The sequence below is a fragment of the Ictalurus punctatus genome, chromosome 26 (genome assembly GCF_001660625.3).
Source record: "Ictalurus punctatus breed USDA103 chromosome 26, Coco_2.0, whole genome shotgun sequence".
NCBI lineage: Eukaryota > Metazoa > Chordata > Actinopteri > Siluriformes > Ictaluridae > Ictalurus > Ictalurus punctatus.
Window position 1 is genome coordinate 13,604,044 of NC_030441.2, and position 24,796 is coordinate 13,628,839.

The window sequence follows — 24,796 nt, forward strand, 5'->3', positions numbered from 1 at the left end:
TGTTTCTGGATGAATGAAGGCTTAACTACCGTGTTCATACTGACCTCTCTCTCTCTCTCTCTCTCTCTCTCTCTCTCTCTCTCTCTCTCTCTCTCTCTCTCTCTCTCACTCTCTCTCTCTCTCCCTACAGTTCCAACGGCCAAATGACTTTTCTCCGCCATTCCGTTTTGGCACAGTTCCCAATGGCAGCACGGAGAGGAACATTAGGAACAACTACAAAGAGATGCACAGCTACATGACCAGCTTCCACCAGAAAAACGTAGACGAGGCCCTCCACAGCCTGAAAACAGGGTAAAAGAAAGAAAGAAGTTAAAAAAAACGCCACAAAAGTGTGTTGGGGGATGGAGAGAACGAGAGAGGGAGACAGTTAGGATATGATTGTGTGTGAGTGGGTGTTCAGTGGACACGTAGCTGCTAATAGCAACAAACTGGAGAAGCCTGCGGCTGTTTGTTTAGAGATGAGTAAACCACACATGTAACGTTTGTATGTTTCATCTATCAGATTCCACTTCTGATATACGTAAGATTCACATTTACACACTGTTCTGTATTGTACTACTACTAAAATAGGACACACACGTTGTCAAAAGTATTGCAATATACCTCTATTTGCAGAGAAAATGTGTGAGAGGTGTTGAGTACTACAACAAAGAGGAAAGTTACTGTATATGATGTGATTTATGAGGAATGTGTGCCATTACAGCAACAGAAAATTCCCAAATCAACTGTGTATTCTATTTCAAACAACATGAAGGAGAATAAAAGGAGTGGAGAGAAGGGGAGGTTGGACAAATAACTCACTGAATAAGGACAGTGTGCATTGAGACTCTCATTTGTTCGTTAATAAAAGGAGTGAATAGCAGTACCAAGGATGTTGTACCAAGGATCGTAATGTAAGGAATAAAACATGGGCCATGCAGGGAAAATAATCAGTGATGGGTTGGTGTGATGCCTGACTTGAAGCAGAGTTACTGTTATCACCTCAAAGTTGATTATTTCCTCTAAAAGCATCCACACCACAACACAAAGCCCTCTGTCCTGAAAACGTCCCTGTGGTGGTTACAGCGTTTTCTCTGACTTTTACAAAGCATTGACACTGGAGACGCCTTTCAAAAATGCTAAATAAATGTGTCATACACCATCATATCAATAGCGACCTATAATTAACCTATAAGTTAAGTCATTTTGGTGTGATTGGCCTCGCAGCTGCTCTTATAGAAAATAAATCCACATTTTCTGACCAATCAGATTTGAAATGTATCACCTCATAGTTTTTTTTATATATATATATATATTGGTTTAGTTTCTTTGGAGGTGGTATAGAGCTTCTGCAATATTCTGGAGAATGTTCCTCTAAAGGCAGGTATCATATTCACTCTGAAATATGAAATTACAAGGACTTGGACTGGATTGGGTTGATTTTTATGTAAATATAGACCATTCTAGTGATTCAGATGGCTTCTGTTTTCCTTTGTAAAATAAAAGATAGCCTTGAGGACCAGATCTGTCTCTTTTAGCCATCAAGCCAATTCCCAGTTCTTCCTTAAAGGACCCAATGCCACCACATTTTCATGATCATCTCAAAAAATGTATTTTAAACCAATGGTGGACCTATGTGTTACTGTATTCAATTTAACAATGAAAGAATTGTACTATTCATAACATTTATGTCAGTTTTTTTTTTTATTTACTACAGGATAATAAATAAATAAATAAATAAATAAATAAATAAATAAATAAATAAATGAATGAATGAATGAATGAATGAATGAACAAACAGCTGATTTAAAACTGCACTTTCTGATGTCAGGTATCTTGCTGTGGCTTGGACTTGTCTTATCATGCTCAGAACCAACACTCTACACAGCTGTCACAGGGCCAGTCACAGCCTCAGCAAGAAGTCCTTTGATTAGTAACGCAGTACATGGACTTTTTTAGTTTGTCATTTGCTAAATTAACCATTAATAAAATTACATCCCAAACATAGATTAATCACAGTCGAAAAAACACACTGCAGAATTCCATGACTTCTGGAGTTTAATTTATTTGGTCTGCCAAATAAAGTTGGCAGTTATTAGCTTCAGTCGATGCCCCAATTGATTAGCTTTCCTTCTTTTTTTCTTGACAGAAAATTGGATGCATTTATCTATGATGCTGCTGTGCTGAACTACATGGCGGGCAGAGATGAGGGCTGCAAGCTTGTGACAATCGGTAGTGGTTATATATTCGCTACCACAGGCTACGGCATTGCCATCCAGAAAGATTCTGGTTGGAAGAGACCTGTGGACCTGGCCATTCTGCAGCTATTTGGAGATGGTGAGAACTGCTATTTCATATACATATTTCATTTCTCACTTGAGCAATGCTGTTAGAATCATGTAGTGAATGCTGGCTACTGGAACACAACATAACCATTTATGATGTATTGATACTAATAGATTTAGTGATAATCACATTACAGACAGTAATACTGTAACTGTGGTGTATGTTGATTTTATAGCAGATTACCGTTCCTCACAAAAACACAGTGAGCTTAAATATGTTTACAATTCATCCAATAGCATTCTTATATTGATTGAGGTTCTTTGGAGGTGGTATAGAGCTTCTGCAATATTCCGAAGAACGTTCCTCTAATGGCAGGTATCATCATATTCACTCTGAAATATGAAATGAGGACTTGGAATGGATTGGGTTGATTTTTATGAAATATAGGCCATACTTGTGATTAAAATGGCTACTATTTCTCTTTGTGGTATACTAAAAGATATTACAAATGTATAAGCCATTCCACATCAAGTTGTATAGTCATTTGATAAATTATTTCCTGTTAGCAAATGGCTTAAAGGAAAGTAATGTAGCCACCGAACACTTTTTCACTGGATGTTAATTATGTAGTTCTCTCTCTTTCTCTCTCTCTCTCTCTCTCACACACACACACACATACACACACACACACACACACACACACACACACACACACACACACACACACACACACACACACAGGGACTGGAACAAATAGCCTAATCAAACACTAACTATGTGGCAGCAATGTTACTAACAAACCCATTAATGTTAGGCAAGCTGCTGTAACAGGTGCTGAATAATAAAAAAAAAAAACACTAACTGCATGGTGCTAACTGTAGTCTTTGCTAGTGTCTGGTTCAGGTTCAGCATTGCTGTTGTTACCTTGTCCTCATTAACCTTAGTATTTGCATCATTAATTTTATTTTTTCCTTGAAATATTACTTAAAACTTGCTGTTTGCCAATCTATTACAAAATTTCTACATTTCCTCAAAAAAATTGTTCAATAAATAATGAAAATATTTATTCAGCACAACCCTACACCAATGTTTTAACCAATATATATATATATATATATATATATATATATATATATATATATATATATATATATATATATATATATATAAAGATGCTGTAGCAGCCTTACTGTGCCATGATTGTATGTGTTCCATGTAACTTGTTAATATTCACACCTACCAGAAATACTCCAGTGATTTGTGAAAAAAAAATTGCCAGTACCATTGTGCCAAAACTTATTTTGTATTATAATAAACTTGTCAAGATAGACACCCTGAATAGAAGTTAGGCAAGTATTGCATGTAATATAACCTAGGAACCTAAGTTTATTACGATAAACTGCCTTAGAAAAGGGTTGAAGTAGCAAAATATGATTAACATACTTGACATGCGGAGATGTTTCAAATTGAACAAATAAATCAAAATGAGGGAAAACTAATGTTTTAATTAATTATGGGCTAATATTGTTACCACTAGTCTGCAGTTACATTCTAGCTCAGGGGTGGGCAATCTTATCCGGAAAGGGCCGGTATGGGTGCAGGTTTTCATTCCAAACAAGTAGAAGCCACACCTGAATCTATTGAAAGCCAAGATCAACTGATTAAACAGGTGGAATCAGGTATGCCTCCTGCTTGGTTGGAATGAAAAGCTGCACCTACACCAGCCCTTTCCAGATAAGATTGCCCACCCCTATTCTAGCTCAATTCTTCTTCAATGTCCATGTTTCGTTCACCCATTTTTGACCCTCTTCACTTACCACATTTCTTATTTGGTCACATGTCTACTCGATTAATTTCAATTGGTGCCACCTGGTCTTCATTTTCCACTTCCTTATTTAAGCTTTCCCTCTTGTCTTTGCAAGGTCTTGTATGTCTTGCAGTAATTTTTAGTTGTGATTTGTATAATCTAGCTACAGTTTTTCACTGTGTATAAAATTCTCATGTTCTGATCCTGGTTTGCCCTTTTTGGAAAGATTATTGAATTGATTACAGAATTGCCTGCATCTACCCTTTGTTTTGACCTGTGCTTTGGATATTAACAATGCTTCTGGTAAAACCCCCTAATGAAACTTGGCAAGAGAAGTCATACCTCATTCCGGAGTCCTCCATGTTACATTTCATATATTTTCTTTCCTATTACTGTCGGAATGTTTGTGAGTTCATTTGCAAATCATGCACTATCCACAAACCTCTAGTTTCAAAATTCATAGTTATCAGCTGTTAGTAAATAATGTGAAGTGACCTCATACAAAAATCTTAGCTTGGAACTCAAAAGTATGTGTGAACAATACAACAAAGGTATATACAGGTAGTAAAAGAAGAGTGTGTAAGAGCTTTGGATTTTTCCATGCCATGCCATTTCTACTGCTTCCGGTTAAATCCATTTAATGAGCCATCACTGATGTCATTCTCATTCTGAACAAATTCAAAACTACACAAAGACTGTGGTTTTGTTCAATTTTGAGAACAAAAAGATCTTGTGAACAGATTTCCACATCATGCATGTACTGGCAAGTGTGTTTGATTGAACCAAAGAAAGTATTCTCTATTTAGCTTACATTATCCCTGGCCTAGTTACTGCACTGCCTTTGAGTGATTGCTTGCTTGCTCATGCATCCATATAAACATACACAGCTAGCGACATGTGTTAGCTTAGCAGCACAGCAGCTGCCTGTTTGGGGGTCAGGTCTGTTGTCGGTGTACTCAGGTGTGTTACGTGTTATTTTGTAGCCGCTAGACATTATGTAATATTAGATAAGTGCCAGGACTGAGGACACAGGTGTATTGCTTGGTTACAAGTGAATTTGGGATGGTATGAAATGTGTGTGTGACATACTTGCAGCAGTGCACAGATAGCGTTTTTGTGCTTTCAATCTCCCTCTTCAGCTTTCTCTGACTTTCATACACATTCATATCTGTCTGAAGGGAACAGACTACAGTGCTCTAATGGGAGCATGGTTCTCCTTTACTCAGACAAGACCAATACACTGAGAGAAAGAAATGTCTCATAGGTCCTACAGCCTATAACTCCTGTCCGAACTCTTCTCCTGCTCTCTTTAAGTAGGTCACTGTTAAAAAACTGAGCTGTCTCTGAATGTCAGAATGTCTTTTCCAAGCATCTGTGTAGACTCTTTTTCTTTGGACATGATGTCAGAGGTCAGACTCTTTCAACGCTCTTGACTCCCATCCTTCCATCAAAACCTGGATTGTGTATTTGGTAGTTTTTTTTGTTTTTGTTTTTAAAAGATGAAGTCTTTATTTGTCACGTATACATTACAGTACAGTGAAATTCTTTTCTAAGCATAGCCCGGCTTGTTAGGAAGTTGGGGTTAAAATGCAGGGTCAGCCAAGATACAGCGCGTCTGGAGCAGATAGGGTTAAGGGCTTGCTCAATGGCCCAACAGTATCAGCTCGGTGGTATGACAAACATATTATACCATGATACTTGAAGACATTTCTACGATACATGATACTGTATCTCTGCATCTGTTTGGTGCACTTTGATCTGGTGATCATTTCATTGATTTATTTATTTTTAGTTGAACCCTAGCACTAGTGGAAACACTGGAAAACAACGGGAAAAAGTCCCAGAGGTAAAAGTGCCAACACATGGTCTGTGAACTCTAGCTCTGGCAGTTCCTCAACCTCAGATTTGCACAGGACTGTTTTTTACAATTATTTATTATTAATTATTAGTTTTTTGTACCTGCACACAATATTCTCACACACATTTAGTTGGTTCTGTTTTCCAAAATATAAACAAACTAATAGCCCAGTGAACCTTTCTGACAAGCTTTCAAATAAATAACTAATTAAATAAATACACCTCATGTTTATATCTGTATTTATATCTGTTTAGAACACATGATGTGTTTACTCTAAATAATGTATTTATATTTGGTTACATCCTTGATGTCTGCAAAAAAAAAAAAAAATGATTTACTTTTTTCAACTTTTTAAAATTAATTGTAAAGATTTAGTACATCTTTTTTTAAATGAGTTTCTTCCACACAGTTTGCAATAGCTATGTATGACAAAATCTATGATATCTCTAAATGGTCCATTGTGACATAATTTATCACATTTATTGATATCATCACAGTGCCCGGCCCTAGTTATGGGGGCATGATCCTGTCCCTGCTTTGATGACTGCCAAGTCCTTAAGGTTGCCCCTTAGCTCCAGAAGCTAAATAACAAGTGACACTCATAATCAATCATTAATGAGGAAGCACTCCATTGGGAAAACATCCGGAGTAATGCAACATGACAAATGTTGTGTGTCTCAGGGGCCTTAATTTGTTTACCACACTCTGCATCAGACAACACATAAAGTTCTAAATACAAATAAACACGCGTTAACGCAAAAACGTGAAATAGAACTCCAAGAGCGCATTAGCCATAAACACAATGGGAAAAAAAACATTAATGTACATTTAAATAAATCCGTAAAATACAGTCTCATGTTCTATTCAGACACATGTACAATGTGTCTCTAACACTCGCGCACACACACACATACACTTCAACTTGGATTACTACAATACTTCAGCTACAGTATAGACATTTTAACTCAAGGCAAAGACCTCACATACTTACTCATCTCTATTTCTCTCTGTCTACTCTCTCAACCTCTGTGTCCTTCACCCAAAATAAATCCCCTGACCTGCTGCCATTGTCACAACATTATTTCTTCTTTCCATAACCCATTCCTCCTTCACCTGTTCCCTCCCCAAAATCCTTATTCTCTTGCTTTATAAAAAAAAACTCCTTTTTTAATCTAAAAATCCATCCATTCCTCATCTTTCTCTTGCTTTCACCCCTTCCATTACACCTTTTTCGCCTCCATTTTTCTCTCTCTCTCTCTATCTCTCTCTTTCTCTCCATAGGTGAGATGGAGGAGCTGGAGGCACTGTGGTTGACTGGGATTTGTCACAATGAGAAGAATGAGGTGATGAGCAGCCAGCTGGACGTCGACAACATGGCCGGCGTCTTCTACATGCTGGGGGCGGCAATGGCGCTGTCGCTCATCACCTTCATAGCTGAGCACCTGTTCTACTGGCAACTACGCTTCTGCTTTATGGGCGTGTGTACGGGCAAGCCCGGCCTGACCTTCTCCATTAGCAGGGTGAGTTGATCCCTCATAGTTAGGGGCAGTGGTGGCTTAGCGGTTAAGATTACTAATCGGAAGGCTGGGGGTTCAAGCCCCAGCACTGCCAAGCTGCCACTGTTGGGCCCTTAAACCCTCTCTGCTCCAGGGGTGCTGTATCATGGCTGATCCTGCGCTCTGACCCCAGCTTCCTGACAGGCTGGGGTATGCGAAGAAAAGAATTTCACTGTGCTCTAATGTTTATGTGACCAATAAAGACTCATTATCATTAGTTAACTGATGTTTGCTTTCTAAATGAAACTAGTTGGAACCATCTCTGAAATGGAAACCCTCTGTTGTAGGGTTTGACATAAAGTACTTTTGTACTTCATGTACATATACTTATGTACATGAGCTTTTTTTTAATTTTTAATAAATTTGCAAAGATTTCAAACAAACTTCCTTCACGTTGTCATTATGGGGTATTGTTTGTAGAATTTTGAGGAAAATAATGAATTTAATCCAATTGGAAGAAGGCTGTAACATAACAAAATGTGGAAAAAGTGAAGCGCTGTGAATACTTTCCATATGCACTGTATGTGGAAAGGAAGGACTGCTGTCTGAAATTAAATGGCCTGCCCATTCAGCCAACCTTAACCCAACTGTGCTGCTCAGGATGTTGTTAGATCAAAAGGAAGATCAGAGGTTTTCCAACCAGCTCCACAGACCTTTGTAAAGTCTTGCGAGGGACCTGGCAAAGCATCTCTGAAAACCCTGGTTATAGTAATAATAGTCTTAAAATTATTTCAGACTGAAAAAAAAAACCTCATATTTTTAAAAGGATAGTTGTCCCAAAAATTTCGACCAGCAGTCTCTATAACTGTAAGGATTATATCCCTGTAAATGAATGATAACCTATCTTATGAGCAGTGAAGCATTTCTTGAGGTGCAAGTACAGTGAGGGAAAAAAAGTATTTGATCCCCTGCTGATTTTGTACGTTTGCCCACTGACAAAGAAATGATCAGTCTATAATTTTAATGGTAGATTTATTTGAACAGTGAGAGACAGAATAACAACAAGAAAATCCAGAAAAACGCATCTCAAAAATGTTATAAATTGATTTGCATTTTAATGTGGGAAATAAGTATTTGACCCCGTCTCAATCAGAAAGATTTCTGGCCCCCAGGTGTCTTTTATACAGGTAACGAGCTGAGATTAGGAGCACACTCTTAAAGGGAGTGCTCCTAATCTCAGTTTGTTACCTGTATAAAAGACACCTGTCCACAGAAGTAATCAATCAATCAGATTCCAAACTCTCCACCATGGCCAAGACCAAAGAGCTCTCCAAGGATGTCAGGGACAAGATTGTAGACCTACACAAGTTTGGAATGGGCTACAAGACCATTGCCAAGCAGCTTGGAGAGAAGGTGACAACAAAGAAGAAACACAAAAGAACTGTCAATCTCCCTTGGCCTGGGGCTCCATGCAAGATCTCACCTCGTGGAGTTGCAACGATCATGAGAACAGTGAGGAATCAGCCCAGAACTACACGGGAGGATCTTGTCAATGATCTCAAGACAGCTGGGACCACAGTCACCAAGAAAACAATTGGTAACACACTACGCCGTGAAGGACTGAAATCCTGCAGCGCCCGCAAGGTCCACTGCTCAAGAAAGCACATATACATGCCCGTCTGAAGTTTGCGAATGAACATCTGAATGATTCAGAGGACAACTGGATGAAAGTGTTGTGGTCAGATGAGACCAAAATGGAGCTCTTTGGCATCAACTCAACTCGCCGTGTTTGGAGGAGGAGGAATGCTGCCTATGACCCCAAGAACACCATCCCCACTGTCAAACATGGAGGTGGAAACATTATGCTTTGGGGGTGTTTTTCTGCTAAGGGGACAGGACAACTTCACCGCATCAAAGGGACGATGGACGGGGCCATGTACCGTCTAATCTTGGGTGAGAACCTCCTTCCCTCAGCCAGGGCATTGAAAATGGGTCGTGGATGGGTATTCCAGCATGACAATGACCCAAAACACACGGCCAAGGCAACAAAGGAGTGGCTCAAGAAGAAGCACATTAAGGTCCTGGAGTGGCCTAGCCAGTCTCCAGACCTTAATCCTATAGAAAATCTGTGGAGGGAGCTGTAGGTTCGAGTTGCCAAACGTCAGCCTCGAAACCTTAATGACTCGGAGAAGATCTGCAAAGAGGAGTGGGACAAAATCCCTCCTGAGATGTGTGCAAACCTGGTGGCCAACTACAAGAAACGTCTGACCTCTGTGATTGACAACAAGGGTTTTGCCACCAAGTACTAAGTCATGTTTTGCAGAGGGGTCAAATACTTATTAAATACTTAGTTAAAAATAAAATTAAAATACTTAGTAAATGCAAATCAATTTATAACATTTTTGACATGCGTTTTTCTGGATTTTTTTGTTGTTATTCTGTCTCTCACTGTTCAAATAAATCTACCATTAAAATTATAGACTGATCATTTCTTTGTCAGTGGGCAAATGTACAAAATCAGCAGGGGATCAAATACTTTTTTCCCTCACTGTATATAATAAAATGTTCAAGTATTATAGAATACAGGAGCAGAACAGGGATGGAAGACACTCTAAGAGTAGCTTTAGTATAAGAAAAGCAAAGGTGAAAAGAGCCTGAGACAGTGGGGGTGGGGGTGGGGGCAGTAACAGGTGATAAAATAAAAGAGGTAGACACCTAGGAGGAAAATAAAGAGAAACATGATATCAGAGACATGCGAATATGTCTACCAGACCAATCAGATGATGGGGTCAGGAGATAAATGAGAGAAAAGAGCTGAGCTGGCAAGAATGGCCAAAAGCGACAGGGTGTAGTCGAGATATGGCTGACACAAAGGAAGTGTACAGAAACAATGGATATATATGGTGAGTCTGAAAAACGAGTAAGGGGGCGGACAAGAAATAGTTTATGTCATAGTCTTTCAGAGGGCCTGTGAATATTTTTAGTAGTATTTTTATACTACATATATCTTGTACCCCTCCTGTTTATTGATATTTACATTGTTAAGAATAATTGTTATTTTATGATACTTTATTTTTAAATATATTTAAGGGCTTCCTCTTTTGATTAGCACTAAATATTTGAAAAACAGAACTGACATGCAGTATGCAAAATTAAACATTCTTATTCTATCATTTGATATGGTATTTTTTAATTTGGCTGAATTTTTAATCACATTGATTGGCACTATTTATTGCCAGTGAAAACCAGTCTCACTGCAAAGACACCATCAGTCACATTTTCACCACCTATTTTATCTCTTTCAACCTGTTTTTGACTCTAATCCCTTCTTTATTTGACAGTGCAGGCTTGGGGTCTGATGTATGGAGCTTTAGTAATTTTGAGATTTAATAGGGGCAGTGGTAGCTCAGCAGTTAAAACATTGGATTTCTGATTGGAAAGTCATGAGTTTAAATCCCATCACCACCAAGCTGCCACTGCTGGGCCCTTGTGCAAGGCCTTTAACCCTCAACTGCTCAGTTGTATAAATGAGATATATGTAAGTCACTCTGGATTAGGGATGTCACAATACCAAAAATCTAGTAGTCGTTACCGATACCACCAAAAGTACATGATACTCGATACCAAAGTTGATACCACGGTGTGGTATAAAAAAAGAAAAATTTAAATTAAAAGCTCTCCTGGAGGACAACCTCCTCTGGCCTCTGGCTGATACTGGCAAAGAGAGGGGGGGTATTTTAGTTATCAAACACTGTCTGACAATGAGTGGTGGTGCACTCCTAAACGCACGCACACACACACACAGACACACACCTTATACTCTGAACGCAAGCATTAGTTTAAATTCACTGATATATTGGCAGGCCAAGAAAATTTATTAAAGCGTGAACATTTGAATAATTATTGGTGACATTAGGCTACATTTAGCTGACAGGACACGGGCTGAATGCATGGTGGCCAATTAGGAGGTAGTTTATAACATTGCAATGTGTTAGCATCGCTAACAAATAACTGGCTATTGCTAACATTACATGGAGCATAACGTTAGCTGGTTTCACGGCAACAATGCAGCTGCCTCAAACAAACATAATATAGAACTGTCTTTCAGGTGGTTCACCAAATTCCCGTGTGCTTGTAGGCGTTCCTCTTCTTCTTTACCACTTGTGGACCGACTAAAAGACTTGCGGATATTTGCTGCCCCCATCAGGTCCGGAAGAATTGCAACCTTGGTACCTCCATTAGAATCGATTCTAATGATAGTGCAGAAAAACAAGTACCGTAACGTTTTAAGAATGTTGGTACTGACTTGGTACCAAAGTATCGGTTCTTGTGACATCCCTACTCTGGATAAGGGCGTCTGCCAAATAACATAAATGTAATGGACCAATCTTTTACTATTCCTTCCTTCAATATTGATTCTTATGAGGCCCACTATGTTGTATTCTACAATCTATGTCGCAAGGGCACTGATTCAAATTTAAAATTGTACTTTAAAATTTACCATAAATACAGCATGTTTTATGTCTTGGTTTCGTCTACCCCATTTTTTATTCTTACTTTTCTTTTATTTCTTCACCAGGGCATCTACAGCTGCATCCATGGTGTTCAAATCGAGGAGAACAAATCAGGCCTCAACTCTCCGTCAGCCACCATGAACATGAACATGAACAACACCCACTCTAACATCCTTCGCTTGCTGCGCACAGCTAAAAACATGACCTCCGTGCCTGGGGTCAATGGCTCCCCCCACAGTGCCCTGGACTATGGCCACCGTGAGTCGGCTGTCTATGACATCAGTGAGCATCGACGCAGTCTGGCAGGCCATAGTGACTGCAAGCCCCCACCTCCTTATCTGCCAGAAGATAATATGTTCAGCGACTATGTGAGTGATGTGGAGAGGACTTTTGGGAACATGCATCTGAAGGACAGTAACCTGTACCAGGATCATTACCTGCATCACCATGGGGGCACGGGATCCGGACTGGCTCTGGGTATGTCGGGTCCCTTGCCTAACCGACCTCGTAGCTTAGGCAGTGCCAGCTCATTGGAGGGAGGGATGTACGATTGTGACAGTTTAGGGGGAGGGGTAGCACCTATTTTCACCACCCAGCCCCGCCAGTCGCTGACACACAGGAACAGGGAAAAGTTTGACCTGATTGCAGGCCACCCCACCCAATCGAGCTTCAAGTCTGGCCTGCCTGATCTATATGGGAAGTTTTCCTTCAAAGGTGGGGCGTCCAGTTCAGGGTTTATCGCGGGACATGACAGGTACTGTGGGGGAGGTGGGGCGGGCTCGGGAGGGGATGACGGAAATATCCGTTCTGATGTGTCAGATATTTCCACTCACACCGTGACTTATGGAAATCTTGAAGGCAACGCTAAGCGACGCAAGCAGTACAGGGACAGCCTGAAAAAAAGGCCAGCATCTGCCAAGTCACGCCGGGAACAGGATGAAATTGAGCTGGGCTTCCGGAGGCGCACCCACCACACCATCCACCACCACCACCACCATCATCCTGTTACACAAGGGCACCGTTCAGCTACCCCACCTGTGGAACGCAAGAGCCTGAGAGGGGGAAACTCCTCATACATGTTCCGTGACAAAGATAATCTGAGGGACTTCTACATTGACCAGTTCCGATCCAAGGAAGGGGCATCCCAGTGGGAGCACTTGGATTTGAGTGATGCTCCTGGAATAGGTGGCGGAGGGGGTCTGGGTGGGGGCGGATGTGGCGGCATAGTCAGCAGTGGTGGTGGCGGGGGAGCGTGCACTAGTTTGGTTCCTGTGGACGATTTCTTGAAAGGTAAATCCAAGAAGACAGAGTGTAAGGGTGGATTGGGAGGATCTCCTGGGCAGCAGGGCCATGCATGCTGGGAAAAGAACATTGGAGGGGTGGGGGGTTTGGCCGGAGGGGATTGGGAATGCCGTAACTGCCATAGCGGAGGCAACAAGCCTGTTTGCATGCATGGGGGAGGAGGAGGTGTAGGGGGATCAAGTGGAGGAGGTGGGGGTAGTGGACAAGCCTCCAGTCGGCCAAGCTCAGCCACTTGCAAGCGATGCGATTCATGCAAGAAGCCAGGCAACTTGTATGACATCAGTGAGGACAACCACCTCCTCCTGGATCAGATAGGGAGCAAGTTCCCTAAGGAAGGTGGGAAGGGAGGTGGTGAAGGTGGAGGGGCCCAAACCCAGGTGCAGAGGCGCAAGTTTGGCCCAGGGGGCAGGGTGTTACGTAGGCAGCATTCCTATGACACATTTGTAGACCTTCAGAAAGAAGGGGCGGGTAGGATGGGAGGCTCTGGGGGGTTTGGAGGAGCATCTGTGCTTCCTCAACCCCGAAGTGTGAGCCTGAAAGAAAAAGATCGCTACATGGAAGGTGCAAGCCCATATGCCCAGATGTTTGAGCGGTATATGGGAGGGGAGCGAGAGACTACGTTTTTTAGTGGTGGGGACCGGGGGAAGGGAGGTGGCTCATCGTTTAACTTGTTCCGTGGGGGTGAGGGTGGGTTGCACCGTCGCTCGGTAGGCGAAAGAGACATGAGGGACAGGGATAGAGGCATGATGGGAGGAGGTATGGGAGGTACCCGAGGGGTTGGGACTTACTCCTTGTCTAAATCTCTCTACCCAGATAAGGTGAACCAGAACCCATTCATCCCAACCTTCGGCGATGACCAGTGCCTATTACATGGCGCCAAATCGTACTACATCAAAAAGCAGCAGGCACAGCCGCAGCAGCAACAGACGCAACAGCAGCAACAGCTCCTCAACAACAACAACCGGGCAGACTTCCGCGGCTCCATGGGGGTGACTTCTTATTTGCCAGCCTCTGCCTCTGCTGGGGTTTTGTCCAACGTGGGACCCCGTTTTCCCAAGGAGCTGTGCCTGGCTGGGCCCCTCAGCAACCACCATGGAGGGGCAACAGGCAACAACAAGCTGCTGTCATCAAGGGACGGGTTAGGGATGGGGCAAGGACAGAGACCTTTCAATGGCTCAAGTAATGGACACGTATACGAGAAGCTCTCCAGCATTGAATCTGATGTCTGATGTTTATGTGCAAGTGAGAGACAGAGACAGAAAGAGAGAAATGGAAAGAGAGAAGTGGAAATTCAAAAGCAAAGAGGCAGCAGACTAAGGTAACGACCAACAGATTGTGTCTACTTTGTAATTTCACTTTCAAAACCAAGAAACAAGCAAGAGGAACTGATCTATGCTTAATACAGGTGGACGTAGCACTGTTGGAGCACTGTAAATAAAGAGAAGGGACCTGCTCACAAGACAAAAGCTCAGACCATATAGTGACAACCTCAGTATATCCTTCTTTTTATCCTCTCTTCTTTTTATTGTCCCTTCTATTTTTCTGCTCCTTATACCAAAACACAATATCCGATTCAGCTTAGGTACAGAGACCTGGTACAATCGTGAAGAGAAATCAGTTATTGTCTAGAAACAACAGGGTAAACCTTACAATAATTGTATTGGTGGTGTTAACAATAATATTATTAGATATGATTACAATGTTTATGATGTTCAGTTTGGGATTGATTTCTGTATGTTATATGCTATAGTATCTTTGTCCTCTGCTTACAATTCTTTGTTAGCATAGTACTTTGCAGAGAATTCTTATTTCATCATGGGTTGTCATTTGATCCTATTTGTCAACTGAGCTTGCATTGTCTTACATCATCATGCCATTTTGCCCTGATCTGGAGCTCCAGGACCACCAGGGACAATGCCAAGCTGGAAAAAATTTAAACAAACTTGTTTTCCTTTCAGCTTTATTTACTATTAATTATTCATGTTTATTTCTTTTATTGAGTGCTGTAATATTGTATGTAAAAGGCATGATTTGCAAAGTACTTCAGTTGTACTCGAGATATTGTGCTGAAGGACAATTATTATGATCTCTTTTTATGGCTTTACAATTTTTATAATGTTGCATTAATGTCGTTAGAACGTTGGTTTAGTACACAGCACATTACGTGCCTTAGCAGGAGTCCCAGAATTCTAATTATACAGGTCATGTTACTATGGCAACTTTCTGGTCACTGCACACAGATTGGTCATTGGATGAGTACTGGATCGTTACTTGTGATAAAGACACCTGATTGGAATCACAATGTCCAATTACGTGCAGAGACACAACACAATCCTAAATTGTATGATTGTGCAGCACGGATGTAAATTCAGAACGATTGTTTTACAAAATTAGTTTTGAACTGAATTTGCACAGCTCTGTGTGAAACCTGTTCAATAGATAACAAATTGCATTTATTTAGTGCATTTATTAGACTTAAAATTCAGACAGGAAAAATACCTTGTAAATGTCTTATATATTTGAATTGAGCTGCAGGGTGTTAAGTTCAAATACTGGACAAACAAACATCAATCAATTCATTATTTTTTCACACTTGGTTTTGAATTAATTTTGTCCCTTTCTTTTTGTGCACCCTTAGTCAACAATGAGGTGGGTGTTACAGGATATTATGAAAGAGCTTTGCCTTGGCATTTGCTTGTATTTTATAAGTGTAAATATTCTTTTTTCCCCCCCCACAGTGTACAGTGAGTATACAGCAAAGATGTAACTTTAGAAATGTGTTTTACTAAAGTAGATTTTAAATGAAATTAGAATATTTGCACAATTCAACCTGGCCAAAAATGATGAATACAGAGAACATAAAAATTATAATATGATAAGTACAATAGTTACTTATGTCTTTACTATCACTATGTCTTTTCACAGATGGCACCCTGACTAGCTCTGGGAGGCAGAATAATCTTTCTTGGTTATATAACAGTTAAATAAGTGCTGTTCTGTTATGAACACCCTTCTTTTTTTATTTTTATTTTTTATTTTATTCCAAATAAATTTGTTGCATTGATGCCTACTACACAAATTTAACATTATGGACTTAACCATTTATGTATATTAAACCACCCACTCTTGGACAACCAGCAATAGTCTATAAATAGTCAGAATTACTGTTTACATACAGGTATTTTGACTAGAATTACATGGATTTGACAAAAATTACACTTAGTTAACTTTCTAACTAGTCAATTATTTAAATAGATTAACCAGAAAAACTGGTCATTTAGTTGTGTAGTCACTAGTATGTGCCATTTTAGCTTTTTTAATCCCACCAATGAACATATAAATTTTGCTGGTTGTTCCAGAAATCCAATTATTTTCCCATATACCTATATAGCTCTATATGAGTTGTTTTTTTTGTGTGTGTGTGTGAAATATACCTTTTCTTTATTCACATTTTATAAACATACTCTCAGCCAAACAGATCTCCAATTCAAGCACAATGTTTATACTAATAATTGCTGTGTAAATATCTATTTTGTGGACTTTAAGGAAACACCACTTTTATTGCCACACTTATTTTATTTTTTTATTTCTTTGCTGTGTGAGAGTTTGTGAAACCGTGAGTACATTGTGAGATACATGCATGCACCTTTCTTTCTATTTTGCATTCCAGCTTTTAGATTATGTATAATTCGAAGACCACGTTTAGTGTTTTTCTTTTTCGTGTAAAGAAACGTGTCTTTCTTTTGCTTAACTTGTACCAGTTAGTGCCACAAAGAGTTCAAACTGATAACTGTAAGGTCTGGCATGATGGGTGAAAATACTAATGAGAATGGACATTTTGGAATATATATATTTAAAAAAAAAATGGATGGATGTTTGACAGAAAGCATTATCATGTCCTCAGCCTGATTCACAGTGTGTGGGGTTCTAACTTGAGAACAAGTTTATTTTCATTCTTGTGTTCATAGGGCTAATTTTTTCACTTTAAGCAATTGAAATCTTAACCTATCATTGCAAAAAAAAAAAAAAAAAAACAAACAAACAAAAAAAAGATATATGCATGTTTGACCCTTGGCAAAATGTGTTTTTATTTTAAGCGTGGTCTTTTTTTCTTATTGAAGGTACACTTTTCCTTCAGTCAAGTGTGTTCCTGAAATGACAGATATTTTGCAAGTTCTGTGTACAATTATGCAGTGTGGCCACTTCTTCTGTCACTCTTGATGTTTTATGTGGGATGGATTTGGTAGCACAGGACAGGGAAAATCTGTGTGTGTGGGTGAGACTGGAAGAGCGAGTGTCTATCAGAAAGGAAGTCACACAGGCTAACTCATAAGCTATGGGGTTAGCAGTCCTATGGAACACAATGAATTGCCTGTTAAAATTCCTTATTTTTGGGCGAAATTGAGCTGGCAAGGAATTGGGTTCGCCTTTGCTCTTCCTCAGAAACAGCTGCAGTTCTTCCTGTAACATAGCCTATAGTTTGGACTCGCACCAATTCACTGGAGGCTCTGTGATAGCAGAGTTGTTAGGCTGCATGTAGGTGGAGATCACGAGAGACTATGGCAGGAGTGTACACATGAGAGAGTGAAAGATAGTAGCCTACATTTCATTTTTGCACTCTATTATCATTTTCACTCAAGTATAGGATTCTTGGGAGTTGGCTGTTGCACAAAGAGAGTGCAACATTGTTACTGAGGGTATGCTTATCAGTCCCTGTTTTCCATTTGCTCCCCAAATCCTCATCTGCTACTGTATGTCACAGGTATTTGTAGAATATATGTGCCTGAATTCATGCTTGATTACCTCTGTGTGTGGGTATGTGTGAGACGCACTGCACATGCGTTGAAGTTCTGCTGTAAATAAATAAGTCCCCTTTTCCATAATTTTTAATATATGGAGATATGGATACTAAGATTGGGTAATTTGGCATACACTTTTGTTAGGAAGGTTTTATAACCACCATAGACGTATAACAAGATCATGTGACCAAGGGTAGACCTGATATTGAAAGGATAAGACGTACGCCTTTGTTGTCTTTCATATAAATTGATATTTCTAATTCTCTTTTTTTTCTTGGTTTTTCGACACTTATTTTAAATGTTACTGACAAATTACAAATGTACAGATTGTGTAAATATGACCAAATGGTTTCTCTTAATCCATTTTTTGTATAGAGAGAGATTACCTGTGTTTAAGATTACAATAATAATTTAACGGGAAATTTCACAGTACTTAAGCTACTGAGAATACAGACACAGTATGTGTGAAATATAAGTGCTAAGATATATTCTTCTGTCTCTTTGTACAAAACAGTGTTGACAATAAATAAAAGGGAGAAATCCCATGTTTTGTTTCTTGTTTTCTTCCTTTTCAGCTGTACCCTAAACTTAATATGACCACAATGAATAATATTCATCAATATTTTTCAAGTATTAATATGCAGTTTGGGGCAGACCCGACATGTCTTTTTTTTTTTTCTTTCTTTCTTTTTTTAACTCTGCAATACTGTGTGGTTTTCCAAGACTGTATTTCTTTACCAAATTTGTTTAAAAGGTATGTTCATGTAAGATTATAGGCATGAGGGCTCAACAACTTAAACAAATTATTAGTGTACACTAGTGGACTTGGCCAATAAATCATGATTATGAAATCCAATACTGTACAATCATACTAAATAGTATGCAAAATAAATTGGTGTACTTATTATAGGAAAGGTAACATGGGGAAAGAGCAATAAAATACAAAGCAGCATGCAATTATTTATGGATTGGTAACACAGGGATAGAGTTGGGGAAACTATGCCATACTGCCATACTAAGTAGTGTGGAACCTAGGGTAGGATGGGGGAAAATATTGCTATACTAATATACTAAATACTATGCATGGACTGCCAATGGGGAACTACTGTACTAAATACTAAGCAACTTACGATGGGGTGCTAAACATACAAGCATTAGAATTGAGTAAACCAATACTGTACTACCATACTGTATAGTATATATCCTAAGGTAGCATTATAAACATAGGAGTGGTCATGTAGGGAAAAACAGAACTATACTACCATACTAAATGGTATGCAATCTCAGATGTCAGAAACCATAAGGGAGATAGAGTGTGGAAACCAATACAGTACTACTATACAGTACTAAATGGTATGCAACCTAATTCAATGTTGTACTACCATACTTAATAGTATTCAACATGTGGTGGCATATTAAACATCGAAGATGTAGGTATTAAGTGGAAAACCAACTATCATTCTAAATAGTATGCAACCTAGAGTGGCACACATTGTATGGGCGGTAGAGTGGAGAAAACCATGAGAAACCAATACCCTGCAACTGTACTAATTAGTGTGCATCTTACAGTGGAAAAGTAGAGTGTTGAATTGAATTCTTCTGTAGTAAATTGAATGCAAACTAAGGTAGAGTATGGAAAACCGATACCGTACTAACATACTTAATAGTATGTCATCTACGTATGGTGTCATATTAAACATAGAAGAAGTAGGTAGTGTGTGGAAAAATAAAATGGCATACTTCCATACTAAATAGTGTGCAACCTAAGGCAGAGTAGGGAAAACCAATGATGTGCCACCATTTTTAATAGTATGCAATATACTGTGGCATATTAAACCTAAATAAAATACAATCACTGTCCACTTTATTAGGTCCACCTGTACACCTGCTCATTCATACAATTATCCAATTGGCCAATCATGTCGTGGCAGTGCAATGCATAAAATCATGCAGATACAGGTCAAGTGCTTCAGTTAATATTCACTTCAACCATCAGAGGAGGGGGGTGCAGGGCATGTGGACTTTTGAATATTTCAGAAACTGCTGATCTCCTGGGATTTTCACACACAACAGTCAGTAGAGTTTACACAGAATGGTGGTGTGAAAAACAAAAAAACATCCATCCAACGCCTTGTTGATTTGAGAGGTCAGAGGAGAATGGCCTGACTGGTTCTAGCTGACAGGAAGGCTACAGTGATTCAACTAACCACCTTTTACAGTACAGAACAGTATTGCAGAAAGCACAAGATAGTGAAATGCGTGGTGGATGAGGTACAACAGAATACCACACTGAATACCACTCCTGTCAGCCAAGAACAGCAATCTGAGGCTTCAGTGGGCATAGGCTCACTGAAACTGGACAATTGAAGATAAGGCAAGCTTTTCCAATCTTCACCTGTCCAATTTCAGTAAGCCTGTGCCCACTGTATCTTCAGATTACTATTATCTCAGAGTAGTTCTATTCTACTATTCTGAATAGTATGCAATCTAAGGCGGCAAACAATCCACAGGGAGAAAACCAATACCATAGTACTGTACTAGCTAGTATGCAACTTATAGGGTAGAGTGGGAGGAAAAACAATACTGAATAGTATGCTGTGGCTGTAGGGAAAGTGTATGATTGACATCTTCTGTAGTTTCCATGGAAATGTTGCAGCACCACCACAAGCTAGCAGGATATCAATGTCGAGTGTTGACTTGAAAAAACAGAAAACATTCTTTTTCGTTTTTTTAAACAGTTTAAACATTTTGCTTGACTGAAATTAAGCAGCGCCTAGAGACAGGAAACGAGTCGTCACAGCCGATATGAGTGTCTATAAAATATTCAGAGGTGCCTACAGTTATCATTGTCGTTTGGGCTTAAAAATATAGTAGCAGGTTCATCATCCCATGAAGCTATTCACTCTCTCAGTCGCACTCGCTCTCCCTCACACACACACAAACACACATACACACGTACACACAAACAGCCAATCCAGGAATACACTGCAACACATGTAACTATTTCTTGACAATTAACTGTTACCTAGCAACTGGCTCTTTTGAGAGAGAGACCTGTAGGAGAGATGTAGGGAGAGAGAGAGAGAGAGAGAGAGAGAGAGAGAGAGAGAGAGAGAGAGAGAGAGAGAGAGAGAGAGAGAGATCTGGTGTGTTCACATCCTGGTGGATTGGATGGTACAATGAATCAACGCACAATGCAGAAATGGCAAGTGCAGCAGGAGCTCAACACCCACACTCATCAGAGAAAAGACAGAGAAAGAGAATGACGAGAAGGATAGAGAGGCATCAAGGAAGCGGAAATGACCTGGACAGAATTAGGGGGAAAGGATGGAGAGGAAGAGAGGACACTGTGGAGTTAGATAGTACTGATGGAAAGATGGATGGAGGGACAATATAGTGAAGGAGCTCTTAATGGAAGCAGAGTCAGACACTGAAGATCGTGTCTGCAGAGAGGAGAGAAGGAACAGCGTTGCCGTAGAGACAGAGCGCAGCATTTTAGAGCTTAAGTTTTAATGAGGACACGTAGTACATAAAACTCATACACTCTTACACACACACCTGACCACATCTATGTTACAGCACTACAGCGATACATTGAACCTTCAAAAACAATATGACAGGAGATCATGTAATTAACTTGTTTAAGTTTCAGCTGATGATTAAGAGTGCATTATTCATGACTGAGCAATGAATAAATACTGCAAACATGATCAAAAAGCAAAATTTTTAGTGAGAAATAGAATGAAAGCCATTCAGGGTGTAGGGATCTGATGATCTATAATAATCTTACATGAATACATCTTATACCCTAGGCACACACCCACACACAAGCAGTAATCCGAATATGAAAAATCACATAACCTGATCATAAATCAGAGCAGATGCACTTCTGAAGGTTTGAAATACACACATTCAGTGATCCATTACAAACCTACTGGTCTCTCAGTATTAACAATAGTGTATTTTATTCTCTTGACAGAAAAGTCACAAAAATTTCATGTGAAATAATCACATGACTATCTTCACGTTATCTTTCACACAGTTATTTCCAGATGGTGTGTGTGTGTGTGTGTGTGTGTGTGTGTGTGTGTGTGTGTGTGTGTGTGTGTTCCCACGTTTTTTTTTAATGATTCATTAATTTTTGCATGTCATGTCATATTGTTCATGTGATATTCACGTGTTTACTAAAGTTGTGATACTTTATAAAATGCAGAATTCATCTGATTTTTATTTTTATTTGGATTCCTACCGACTACCTCGGGTCCTTAAATTAAATTAGCTGGTCGTTATTTGATTTCACCAGACTCTAAGATTGGAAACAATTATCTTCGGACTTGCCAAGCCACGGAAACACCCAAGTGACACAAGTCTGCCACCGTGTGGACGTTAAGGTGTAGTGATCACATGGTACAGACAGATCGTTTTACGTCATTGAATGAGTGTGTAATAGTTATCCTATATATAACACACGTACACCATCTATATGCAAAGGATATATATTTACGTATGTTTTCAATAATACAGTGAGTTTGGAAAGTCTTCAGACCCCTTCAGTTTGTGTACATTTTATTGTGTTTAAGATTTATTGTAAAGTAAATTTAATTGACTTCTTTTAATTAATCTACACAATGACCTATAAGGACAAAGCAAAACCAAGTTTTTAGATTTTATTGTGTGAGCAAATTTATTAAAATCCAAAAGTGAAATCTCTTTCAGTTACATAAATATTCAGAACCTGTATTTAGTATTCAATAGAAAATTCTTCCTGACAGATCCTTTCAAGCTCAGTCAACCTGTAGGGGGAGCGCCTGTAGACTGCCTTTTCAGGTCTCTCCACAGATTTTCTATGGGGTCTGGGATATGGCTGGGCCACTCAAGGACATTCAGAGAGTCAGTCCCAAAGTCACATTAGTGTTGATTAGTGTTGTCTTGGCTGTATGTTTCAGGTCTTTGTCATGCTGTCTTTTCCTCAATCTAAGGTTGTGTGGTCTGTGGAGCAGATTTTCTTCAAGGACGTCTCTGTTTGGATGCATACATTCTTCCCCTAATTCTGACCATTCTGCCCATCCCTGCTGTTGAGAAGACTCCCCCATAACATGATGCTGCCATCACCATGCTTCACCGTATGAATGGTATTAGCCAGTACCTGCTTTTCACCAGATGTAGTGCATGACCAAACTTCTTTCATTTCATAATGATAGAGCCCAGTGTTCCTAGGAACATTCAAAGCTTTATAAATGGTTTTATACCCTTACCCAGATCTATGTCTTGACACAGTTTGATTGTGGATGTCTACATGGAGTTCCACAGACTTCATGGCTTGGTTTTTGGCCTGACATACACTGTGAATTGTGGGACACGCAGGTGTGTGCCTTTGTAAAAACATGTCCAATTAATTGCATTTGCAAGAGGTGCACTCCTGTCAGGTTCTAGACCCATCTTAATATAATAAAAGCAAACGGGATGCACCTGAGCTCAGTTTGGAGCATCTTTCTTAGCCAAGGGCCTGAATATTTTTCCAAATTAAAGCTTTCAGTTTCTGATTTGTAATAATTTTTAAATTTGAGTACATTTCCAAAAGCAGTTTTCTCTTTGTCATTATGGATTAATATATATACTATTGTGTGTAATGTCAAAAAAGTAAATTTATTCCATTATAAATTATATAAAGTATAAATATATTCAAAAAATATTTATATACAGTTGAATGCTAGGTACATAAACTTATGACAAAATGAAGAAGACAAAAATGTAATTTTTTGCAATTTACTGCTTAACAAATTACAAACAAATGCCAAATGTTTTACAATCAATTATAAGTTGCAAAAATGGGCAAATAGTGTATGTTAACATATTAGATAGTAAGAAAATCAAAATGACATCAGTTTGGAAATTTGCATCTTCTGTTCTAGATTTCATTTAAATACTGTATACTGTAATACTTTTTTTTGTAGGTTAATAAATGCACTTTCTTTTTCACCTAAAATGTATGGGTGGTGCAAGCATCTGCACCCCACTGTATAAATCTGTCACTGATTCAACACACAACTAGAAATATTGAGTTATATATTGAGTTTTAAATATGTAAATACAGGAAAACATTTGGAATTTCAATATATTGCAACACATCTATTTAGCATATTTCAATATATGTTTTAAAATTAATATCAATATTAAAATGAAATTAATTATTCAATACTATTCTTGTTCTCATTATCATAATAATCATTAAACTGAAACAAAATACTTAAATTAGCTTTAAGATAAAGAATGAAAGTTGGTCAATGGAAAACAGGCCTAGATTATAACCAAGTACAGAGAATGCACTTGTAACTATAACAGCAAAATATAAAGCAGGGTGTTTCGGTGATGTATAAATCTTTAAAGTATGATTTTTGTACATATTATCCGGGTCATATAGTCCGGGTCATATAGATAAAAGTGTGCTTCATTTTTTATTTTTATTTTTTACAGTTATCAGTTATACAAAATGGCATTTCAATTGACTTATTTTCTGCTGAATTTTGCCCTAAATAAAAATAATAAAATTTTATAGGAAAGACTTAGCCAAATGAATTTAAATGATGTTTTATGTATTAAAACCCTTTTTGACTTATATGTATAGACCGACTGTCTTTCCTAGCAAATGATTCATTCAGCTAAACAAGCTGTCTTGTAATTGATATCTTGTGAGTCAGTGAGTTTGTACTGCATAATTAATGATAAACCTTAAGATCACTCATTCAGCCAAAGAG

At 39.0% G+C, this 24,796-nt stretch overlaps 1 protein-coding gene across 1 annotated transcript in view; it reads left to right on the forward strand.

Annotated features, from left to right (window-relative positions):
- Positions 1–18,568, forward strand: part of grin2bb (glutamate receptor, ionotropic, N-methyl D-aspartate 2B, genome duplicate b) — a 94,553-nt gene extending 75,985 nt beyond the window's left edge. Inside the window, exons 11-18 of the mRNA XM_053676357.1 lie at positions 131–291; positions 2,129–2,316; positions 7,212–7,450; positions 12,006–13,137; positions 13,192–13,251; positions 13,318–13,560; positions 13,600–14,161; positions 14,252–18,568. Coding sequence (XP_053532332.1) covers positions 131–291; positions 2,129–2,316; positions 7,212–7,450; positions 12,006–13,137; positions 13,192–13,251; positions 13,318–13,560; positions 13,600–14,161; positions 14,252–14,471 — 2,805 coding nt within the window. The 3' untranslated portion in view covers positions 14,472–18,568. The remainder of the gene's footprint in view (positions 1–130; positions 292–2,128; positions 2,317–7,211; positions 7,451–12,005; positions 13,138–13,191; positions 13,252–13,317; positions 13,561–13,599; positions 14,162–14,251) is intronic.
- The last annotated feature ends 6,228 nt before the right edge of the window (positions 18,569–24,796 follow it).